This window comes from Opisthocomus hoazin, chromosome 15 (genome assembly GCF_030867145.1).
Source record: "Opisthocomus hoazin isolate bOpiHoa1 chromosome 15, bOpiHoa1.hap1, whole genome shotgun sequence".
NCBI classification, from domain to species: domain Eukaryota; kingdom Metazoa; phylum Chordata; class Aves; order Opisthocomiformes; family Opisthocomidae; genus Opisthocomus; species Opisthocomus hoazin.
The window spans coordinates 25,788,158-25,797,777 of NC_134428.1; the positions used below are offsets into that span (position 1 = coordinate 25,788,158).

At 46.3% G+C, this 9,620-nt stretch overlaps 1 protein-coding gene across 6 annotated transcripts in view; it reads left to right on the forward strand.

The window, feature by feature from the left end:
* The window catches only part of RBBP6 (RB binding protein 6, ubiquitin ligase), a 31,602-nt gene extending 23,875 nt beyond the window's left edge, over positions 1–7,727 (forward strand). For 4 of the 6 annotated variants that reach the window (XM_075437017.1, XM_075437019.1, XM_075437018.1 and 1 more), the window contains 4 exons: positions 215–577; positions 935–1,036; positions 2,470–4,218; positions 5,310–7,727. In XM_075437017.1, coding sequence (XP_075293132.1) covers positions 215–577; positions 935–1,036; positions 2,470–4,218; positions 5,310–6,879 — 3,784 coding nt within the window. In that variant the 3' untranslated portion in view covers positions 6,880–7,727. The remainder of the gene's footprint in view (positions 1–214; positions 578–934; positions 1,037–2,469; positions 4,219–5,309) is intronic. The other 2 variants (XM_075437021.1, XM_075437022.1) reach the window with 1 other exon arrangement.
* Positions 7,728–9,620: the final 1,893 nt, after the last annotated feature.

Below are 9,620 nucleotides of genomic sequence, written 5' to 3' on the forward strand. Positions count from 1 at the left end.
GGAGGCTGAGGGAATGGTTAGGGGTGAGGTTGTGGAAGGGAAGTCTGAGGATCAAGAAGTGAGTGTAGCCTGAAATGAACACAAAGCAGAGAGAAAAACGCTTAAGCTGAGATCAAGAAGTGCTCGGCACCATGCTCTCACTGCATTCACTTTCCTCTAAAATCAGGGCACAGTGTAACAAGCAGTGACACCTGGTTTTGGGTTTCTTTTGAAGTGCAAATCGAGGACGCCCACATGGTGAACGTGCCCAGAGGACTCAGACCCCAACACTGCCAGCATCAGCACCAGTCTTTGTGCCTGTGCCGCCTCCTCCCTTGTACCCTCCACCACCCCACGCACTCCCTCTGCCACCCGGCGTACCACCACCGCAGTTTCCTCCTCAGTTTCCACCTGGTCAGCCTCCCTCCGCTGGGTACACTGTCCCCCCTCCGGGATATCCCCCAGCTCCTGCAAACATGTCCTCCGCTTGGGTACCAGCAACAGTACCAACGGCTCATTCAAACGCCATCCCAACGACACAAGCACCTCCTTTATCTAGGGAGGAGTTTTACCGAGAGCAACGGAGACTTAAAGAGGAGTAAGTATTTGGCTCGGTGACGTTGCCTTGTTTTTCATTTTTGTATTTCGATAGCGTATCGGACTGCAGTTACACTAAAGTGCATCTGACATAAACAGAAATGACATAGTGTTTTTTCCGATATACTTTGTCATGGCAGATGGTAAACATACAAAACTAAAACAAGACAAATGTAATTCTAAAGCTTTCCCTAAAACTTCTAGGAATTCTAAACTGTTTTTGCTTAAATAGGATGTTCACCTTTTGCATTTGCATGCAGTATACATTTTCTCATATTGGCCATGTTTTGTTTCTTGATGTCTTTTTGTAATAAAGGTCAAACTATAATTGTAATAAAGGTCAAACTTATTTTAACAGGGAAAAGAAAAAGTCCAAACTTGATGAGTTTACAAATGATTTTGCTAAGGAATTGATGGAATATAAAAAGATTCAAAAGGAGCGTAGGCGTTCGTTTTCCAGGTAACTGCTTTACATGTCCGTAATGGAGAAGCAGATTGTCTAGAAGAATCAGGAGGAGTTCCACTCCACCTCTCTATCGTTAGATGGATTGGATGATTTGAGGGATTAGCAGTGGCAGGAGTTCCCAGTGCAGGTTACCAGCTCAAATGTGGCAGAGATGACAGGTGACCAATAGTTGTAATTTGGCAGCAGTCGTTAAGGAGCGGGTGTCACTAAAGCTTCTCTGTAATGACATCCTTCACCTCCTGACAGCCGTGAGGAGACCAGAAACCGAATAGATGTAGTAGCTGGATTGTCTGCGTCTCCAAATTCTGATTGTAACCGTTACATCAAAGCACTTCGGAGGAGATCTGTGAGAGAAATTGTCTTCGCTTCCCCTTTTTGGTTATCTGATGTGGATACATGGAGAGGTTTTAACCTGGACTGCAAACTGGTGGCTTTTGCTAATATTTTGTTGACATTGTTAAATTTTTCTTAGGAATTAAAAGATCGGATCTGTTTTTAAGGAAATTTAAGTTTGTGAAGCACTTCAAGATGAGGCATAATGCTAATGAAAATACGCAGAATAATGTGAAATGGTTCTTTAAAAAATAATAAAAACTTGTGAAAACTCAGGGTAGCTAATGGTTTCTATCCCAAAAAATCGCTTGGACAGGCGTTTGCATAGCTCTCTATTGGTAATACTGTTAGCATCTTTCCTAGAGTAATGGCATCGAGGCATATTACTGGAGGCTGAGTTAAGAAGCTTTTAGATTTGCTTTTTCTTGAAATGTGGTCACTATCCTTGTTTAAAGCTAGAGGTATGTGCAAATTTTTGCTAGGACGTCTGGCTAGAAGTGTTGATGAGGTAGTACTGTATCTGTATATAAGATTGCAGTAGGAGTATTTTAAATCTGTGCAAATTGCCAAATAGGTAGTGAAGTTCAGTAGAGTAAGCTGGCATTTTAAAATGGAGCTTTACTGTCTTCAGGCTAAATCGTGTTTTCTTGTTGTTTGATACTGCACCGTAGCCGTTCAGACTTGCTCTTTTTGCATCTTACTGCAATAAAAATGATTTGCACTGCATGTGGTTGCTGAGTAGTGAAGAATGTGCGTGTTCCCGTACCAGTAGAGGCCAGTATACACCACTTTAAATCAATCAATAGCTGTGCTAGTTTGTGTGCTAGAAGTGAGTGGAAATAGACTTACCCTTCCTGTATGTTTTTACACTAACAAAGCAGCAGCTGTTCTGTCTTGTAAGCAGAAACTTTTACACGTTATCAAGTTCTTCAATTTGCAGTAGCGTTATGTCAGCAGCTGAAAGAAGCTTTGACATAAGCATATGGAGAGGAAAAAAAAACCCAAACCAGATTTGGGAGGAAAAACATTAGGGAGATTGACTGTTTTGAATTAACTTCATTTATTTTTTTTTTGTGTGTTGTGCTTTTTTTAAGGTCCAAGTCTCCCTATAGTGCTTCGTCTTACTCTAGAAGTTCGTACACCTACTCCAAGTCAAGATCAGGTTCTTCCCGCTCTCGCTCCTACTCTCGATCATTTAGTCGTTCCCATTCTCGCTCCTACTCACGATCGCCACCGTATCCAAGAAGAGGCAAAGGGAAGAGTCGTAACTACCGTTCTAGGTCAAGGTCACATGGTTATCACCGTTCGAGGTCAAGGTCACCACCATACAGAAGATACCATTCGCGGTCAAGGTCTCCAGTGTTTAGAGGCCAGTCTCCCACTAAACGGACTGTACCTCAAGGGGAAGGAGAGAGGGAGTATTTTAACAGATACAGAGAAGTTCCACCGTATGATATGAAAGCTTACTACGGGAGATCTGTTGACTTTAGAGATCCATTTGAAAAGGAAAGATACAGAGAATGGGAAAGGAACTATAGAGAATGGTATGAGAAGTTCTACAAGGGCTACGCTGTTGGTGCTCAACCCCGGCCTCCAGTAAACAGGGAGAACTTTTCTCCAGACAGGTTTGGTCCACCTGGGACCAGGCGAGAGAATTCGCCGTATACTCGGGGGCGTAGGGAGGATTATCCTGGTGGACAGAGCCACAGAAATCGTAATATAGCTGGAAATTACCCCGATAAAACTTCTGGAAGAGAGAGCCATGGCGTCAAAGATCCTGCAAAATCAAAAGAGAAGGAGGTGGAAAATCCACTGGGAGATGGCAAAGGAAATAAACATAAAAAACATCGGAAGAGAAGAAAAGGGGATGAGAGTGAAGGATTTCCCAGTGCCGAGTTGTTAGAAGGTGCGAGAAAACCAAGAGAGCCAGTTGCAGCGGAAGACGTTAAAACGGACTCGCTGTTCATCCTCCCAAGCAGAGATGATGCCACCCCTGTGAGAGATGAGCCGATGGAAGCAGATTCTATTGCTTTCAAACCGGTGTCTGAAAAGGAGAAAAAAGAGAAGGATAAGCCAAAAGCAAAAATTGACAAGACAAAGCGAAAAGTAGAAGTGGCTGTTCCTCCTAAGAAAGACAGTGTAGTAAAACCAGCTAAAGCTTCTCAAGAGAAGACGGACACCGATCGTGAAAAGTCTCCTCGAACAGAATCTTCTGGGAAAAAAATGAAGGAGGAGTTGCCAAAAACAGACAGTGTTAAAACATCTTCCTCTCAAAAGGATGAGAAGGCTCTTGGTACCCCACGGAAGGCTCACCCAAAAGTAACAAAAGATCACCCAGAAACCAGACCAGCCAAGGAGGAAAAGGCAAAGAAAGACCATCCAAAAGAAGCCAAGTCGGAGAAGCCCTCCAACAAAGAGGACAAGGCAAAAAAACCTGCTGAAAAAAGTAAACCTTCTGATGCAAAACCTGAGAAAAGAAAAAGAAAAGCAGATGAAAAGGTCGATAAAGAACATGATGCCACTTCCACAAAGGCCTCTAAACCGGAAACTGCGGAGTCGAAAACATCGCCAAAGGGGAAGACTGAGCCTGATGGTGAAAAAGGAGAGCGAACGCCAGAAAAAGATAAATCTGCTTTTCTTAACAACCCCGCAAAAAAGATTAAACTTAACCGAGAAACTGGCAAAAAGATTGTGAGTGGAGAAAATGTGCCACCCGCAAAAGAACCTGTTGAGAAACCTGAGCCGAGCAGCAGCAAAGTTAAACAAGAAAAAGGAAAGGGAAAAGCGAGAAGAAAAGTAACAGCAGCTGATGGATCTAGTTCAACTCTTGTAGATTACGCCAGGTACTTCATCTTCTTTTCATAGTCTTCCCCCCCCCCAATTTAAAATTCTTTATGGTGACTGACGAAAGGAACAGCTAAATCTGTGCTATATCAGTGAATAATCTGTGCTTTTCCCTGTTAAAGCGTACTTGGGTCAAAAATTGTTAAAGCAAGCAGTCTGTACTGCACAGAAAGCTAAGAAGGTTAACTCGTTGGTGATGTGTTTGACCCTTACTTCTGGGACTGCTGTTCCTCTCTTCTTACTCGTTACGCGTTGACTCTTTGAGGTGTCCCTTCTTACATCTTCCTTCAAATCCAGCATAACAGACATGTCTATACCATTCAATATTTTGCATTTTAAAAATCGCAAGGTGCTGTCATGATCTGCTTTTGTCAGTATGACATGAAATGATACCTTGCAGAAATAACAGCCTGACTGCCAGTATATTGGACTGATTTTAGCTTTGAGCCCAGTGCCATGTTGACACAGCTACGCTGCTTCCAGCTCAGCGCGAGTTGTTTTTGGCCCTTACCTTGGAGATCTCTCTACTGTATTGCATCGTGTGACACTGGGGGAGGAGCGATCTAGTGTGGAGCTGTTACTACGTACATTGCAGTGTCTAAAGAAGTAGGACAAAGCAAACTGGAAACGTTTAAGACATCCCTGGAAACTTAAAATAGTGTCTTGATAGTCTAAAAGGTTTTTAAAACGTCCATTTTTCTAAAGAACAACACTGGCACATGAGGATAAAACTTTGGTTGTGTATGCCTCTCCATAATTGCTTGCTTACATGTTGAGACACGAACGTATGTCTAATTTATCTGCCATTGGTAGAAATAGGGCATGGAGGAATTACCAGATCAGACAGCCCCAATCTGATAATCTTGTGTCTTTGTTAATTAAATGTGTAGTAGGAAGATACTAAATTAATTGATTGCTCGTAACCTTAGCTAGTGGACTCGTCCTTTCTCTTGTCTGTTCCCTTAATTGAACACCTCTTGGAAAAATACTGAAGATTTAGAAATGAAACAAAGGCCCTTCTATAAAATATTAGAAAAGATGGCGGTGGATGTATCTTACCCGTTATTAATGTACGCTTTTTCCCTCTTAGCACTAGTTCTACTGGAGGAAGCCCCGTTAGAAAGACTGAAGAAAAGCCAGACACAAAACGAACTGTCATTAAGACCATGGAGGAGTATAACAATGATATAACAGCCCCTGCTGAAGACGTCATTATTATGATCCAGGTCCCTCAGTCAAAGTGGGATAAAGATGACTTTGAGTCTGAAGAGGAAGACATTAAATCTACCCAGATGCCCACAAATGTAGGAAAACCTGCTAGTGTTATAAAAAACGTGAGCGTTAAGCCGCCAAACCCCATAAAACACAGTGAAAAAGAGACAGAGCCTTTGGAGAAAACACAGAAAACTACAAAAGAGGTGAGTTACGAAAGCTCCCAGCATGACACAAAAAGTTCAAAAAGTTCAATATCAAATGAAAAAGGAAAAACCAAAGACCGGGATCATTCTTTGTCAGACAAGGACACTTCTGAGAAGAGAAAGAGCAGTGTGCAGCCAGAAAAAGACCACTCAGAACGTGCAGCTGAACAAGGAAATGGAAAAAATGTTTCTCAGTCTTCCAAAGACGGCAGATCTTCAGAGAAACACGATACTGGCCGTGGATCCACTGCAAAAGACTTTACTCCTAACCGAGACAAAAAATCTGACCATGATGGCAACAGAGATCATTCTAGTTCCAAGCGTAGAGATGAAAAGAGTGAATTAGCACGGAGAAAAGACTCCCCTTCTCGAAACAGAGAGTCAACATCGGCACAGAAAAGTAAGCCGAGAGACGAACGAGCGGAGCCGTCCAAAAAGGGCGCTGGAGATGCCAAACGGAGCGGCTATAGCCCTTCTCGGGAGCGGAAGCAGTCCGATCACAAAGCTGCTCATGATTCCAAGCGTACGCTGGAGGAGCACAAACCTCCAGATAAAAATTCAGGAAAAGAGAAAGAGAAGCACGTACCAGAAGTAAAGAGCAATAAAGAGAAAGAGCCAGGTGGTAATAAACCACCTGCGAAGCAAGAACCACCAGAAGAAAAAATTGAGAAAGAGAATGTGGCTGGACAGAACGATAAAAGCGTTGTCAAGCCCAAGCCTCAGGTAAGCAGCTCCTCACGGCTCTCCTCTGATCTAACGCGAGAGACGGATGAGGCTGCGTTTGTGCCAGACTACAATGAAAGTGACAGTGAGAGTAATGTATCTGCAAAAGATGAGGAGGCTGCAGGAAAGGTTCCGAAAGAACCGAAAGAAAAGGCTGTCGAGAAGGTGAAAGAGGAGACAGCAGCGCCTGCTGCCGCCGAGCAGCCGGAAGCAAGCCGAAGTCAGAGTCAGAGCAGCCCCAGCGTTAGCCGCAGCCGTAGTCAGAGCCCCTCAGAGAGTCAGACTCGAAGCCACAGCAGCAGTGCCAGCTCAGGAGAGAGTCAAGACAGCAAGAAAAAGAAAAAGAAGAAAGAGAAGAAGAAGCATAAGAAGCATAAGAAACACAAGAAGCATAAGAAACACATTGGAACCGAAACGGAATTGGAAAAGAGCCAAAAACACAAACACAAGAAGAAAAAATCGAAGAAGAGCAAAGATAAAGAGAAAGATGACCAAAAAGTGAAATCTGTCACCACATAGAATGACAGATTATAAAAAATGACTTAATTCCTAAGTCATCTGTATTAAATTTTGTTAAAATGTAAACGAATTCAAGCGTTGTAAATAATGACATGAAAGACCCTGTGCTGCACTTAAAATATTGCTGCTTGATTATTTGATTTTTACATCAGAGCTTTATAAAAGTGAACATTTTGTACAGAATTGTGAGTTGTGACCATGTAACATGAAAGGTTTTGCTGGGGCATCTTCTTTTTAACCACCGGTAATTAGTTTGGGTGGAGTTTACTGTACTGTGAAAATTTTCACATTTGAATTTTTTTTTTAATTGCCTGGCAGAAGCAGCTGGTATCAGTTATAAAATACCAGCAGAATGATTTGCAGAATACATTACAGCCCTGTTATGTCACTTTTTGATTACAATAAAAAGTTTTCAGTAAACTGTCCAACGTGATGAGAGTTCCAGTGGCAGCTGAACGCGCGCAGAGGAGAGGGACAGAGCGAAGCTGCCGGTAGGAGCTTGCTGGTAGCCAACGTCTGCGAGAAGGCGCACGCCAGCGGGTTTGACTTGGAACAGCCAGGAAGGACTGTACGTCTTCTGAGCTGGTGCAGTGTGGGGAGGTAATGCCGAGTGGACTGGGGTTTAGATTGCAAAAGGTGGTGTAAGGCCCCGAAAATACGGCCCCCCCGAACGGCTGGCGCGAGGTAACGTCACGCAGTCCGCAGTCACCTTGCAGCGTTGTCCCAGTTGGTTTCGGAAGCTGTGGCCATTCGCCAGCAGACATTGACACGTGTTTTAAGATGCCCTGTAATCTGTATTTTCTCTCAATAGTGCTGATCGCCAAGACATGTTTGGTTTTTAAACAGAAGCTTTGTCAGTAGTATTTTCGTACAGCGGTGCCACACGATGCAGAACGAGCACTGCCATGGAATGTGGGCTTCAGCGAGTGAGCCTGGCAGAGGAGAGCCCGCTGGAAAGGCAGGCTTCTGCTTTCAACTGCTTGAAACGGCGACAGGAAACCTAGAAAATGGCATTTAATTAGCTTGATAATTTTGAGAGAGATGTAATTTAAAAAAAAAAAAAAAAAGGTGGCGGTGGGTGAGTGTTGCTTAACCGTCGGAACGGCAGCAGGGTAAGAAATGCTCCTCATCCTGCGTTAGGGGCGTAACCTCCCGGTCAGCGCGGAGTTCGGTCGCGAGAGCCCTCGGCTGTGGGGTTTGCCCCAGGGAGTTCTGTGTGGAAGCACCCTCAAAACGGCGATTCCGGGCGTCCTGCCCGCGGAGACTTTGGTCCCCAAGTGCCAGAGTTCACAGGTGCTGTCGCTGGGAGTCCAGCAGCACGGAAGCAGTAAAACGACAGTGCCGCGTGCTTTGCAGTGGGGTGACTGTCGCGTGCTAAATACAGAGCTCGAGGCTGAGCGCCCCGTACCGCTGGTTAGAACGAGCAAAACCAGGGTTGGTACTGGATTTCACGCTGGTGGTTTGTGCCTGTTCGTGTCAAGGCTTTCTGGGTGGCTCTCGGGTGTTTGCTGCTCGAATTGAAGCGGGATTTCCCGTCGAGCCACTTGAAATTTTTACGTCCTGGCACCACAGGCTGGTAAGAGCCATTGGGTGCTCACGCGGCGTTTCCCTTGCGCGATGCAGGGCCTCGCGGTGCCCGAGGCAGCACCGGGGTGGGGATGCCCCGCAGCCTCGGCCGTGGCAGCCCAGGCCGGTGGCGAGGCGGCCCTGGAGAGCGATTCTGCACCGCACTCTGGGGTCGTGCTTGGGCCTGATGGAGTATGGAAAAACCAGGGCTGGGGGGAATGGGGTTCTGACGTCAGCTGCGATGTGTTGAGTGTGCTTTATTATCGGGGTTCAGGGTAGTTAGTAAACTGGCATGAAAGTAAGATTTTGGAAGCTTCTGTATGGAATAGCTCTATAAAACAGGCAAAATAGTGTATTTGTACATAGCCTTGTGCTGAAAAAGCTGTACCGGGTGCCTGTCTTTAACGCTGCGTTAACCTCCCCTGTTTTCAGAGCGCTGTAGCAGCGTTGCTCGTGGTTCTGGAGCCTCCTGTGAATGTAGCTTACTCTGCACGCGGAGCTTGTGGTGGTTCCCTTTCTGCAGGTGTTCTGAGCAGAGGACCCCTGGCATGCCGTTACCTTTACTGCAGCGCGGTGTGCGTTCTGGTGACCGCATTCCCGAGGTTTCGGCGGTGTGAGGGGCGGTGGCCGGGCTGGGGACCCCGAGCGGGGGCTGCGGGTGCGGGACGTGGCGGGGGGTCAGAGCAGGGGGGTGCTGGTGGTGGAGGGCCCTGGGGAGGAGGTGTTGGTGCAGCGCGTGCGGCGTGTTCTTCTCTGCAGAGAGCCCCTGGGCCGACGGCCCTCGTCTCCCGGCTTCGGCTGGACGTGTCGGGAGGGTTTGAACGCGCTGGGAGGCAGCAGCTGCTGCGCTGGAAAAGCTCGGGAGGGGAAGGAGTCGGTCTGAAGAGGTGAGGGTACGCGGCCCAACCGCCGACCCTCAGCGGCAGCAGGCGGGCGGGTTGTCGGCCCCGGCTCTGGAACGGGAGCGGTGTGAAAAGGGCAATGAGGGCTGCAGGCACAGGACCATGTCACGCGTGGGTGGAGAGAAAACTAAGAAACTCGGGACGCAGAAGGAATTTTAGCTGGAACCCCTAATAATTGTTCTGCATTTTGAACGTAAAGGCCGAGGAGGGAACGCTCACACCCGTTGTTTAATGAGAGAGAAGGAAGTGATGGCTGAGGCGGTGGTGGCAAGA